A 505-nucleotide genomic window follows, 5' to 3' on the forward strand; every position below is an offset into this window, starting at 1 on the left:
TATACACTACATTGATTTCCCTCCTTCCCACATCCTTTCTTTTCCGCCCCGTGTCTTCACCGTTCTAAACGTAATCCAATCCAGTATCGATTCACCGACCCTCCCCCTCTCCTCCCACAGGCCCTCCCCCTCCGGCGCAGACCCACCACGTCGCGCGGGGCATGAGCGAGCGCCGCCACGACATGGAGCGTCGCCTGGTCCTCCTGCTGGTGTCGATCATCGTGGCGTTCTTCGTGACCAACATCCCGGCGGCGGTGCTCTCCCTCACCTTCAGCGACGACAAGAGAAACAACCTCGACTTCCAGATCTTCCGCGCGATCGCCAACAACCTCGAGTTCCTGAACTTCGGTCTCAACTTCATCCTGTACTTCCTCTTCAGCAAGGACATTCGAAACGCTTTCACGACGCTCATCAAGAGGGCGATAGACCGAGTCAAGGAGGGGATCGAAGGCTCGAGTAGCAAGTATGCCGCCACCAATCTATGATAACCTGAGAAGGCGAATGT

The 505-nt window shown here is 56.6% G+C and overlaps 1 protein-coding gene across 1 annotated transcript in view; it reads left to right on the forward strand.

Moving 5' to 3' along the window:
- Positions 1-505, forward strand: part of LOC119594664 (probable G-protein coupled receptor AH9.1) — a gene marked incomplete at its 5' end in the record, with an annotated part of 37,725 nt that overhangs the window by 36,848 nt on the left and 372 nt on the right. The window contains 1 exon segment of the mRNA XM_037943720.1: positions 121-505. Within this exon segment, the coding sequence (XP_037799648.1) occupies positions 121-485 (365 nt within the window).

The sequence above is a fragment of the Penaeus monodon genome, chromosome 34 (assembly GCF_015228065.2).
Source record: "Penaeus monodon isolate SGIC_2016 chromosome 34, NSTDA_Pmon_1, whole genome shotgun sequence".
Classification (NCBI taxonomy): domain Eukaryota; kingdom Metazoa; phylum Arthropoda; class Malacostraca; order Decapoda; family Penaeidae; genus Penaeus; species Penaeus monodon.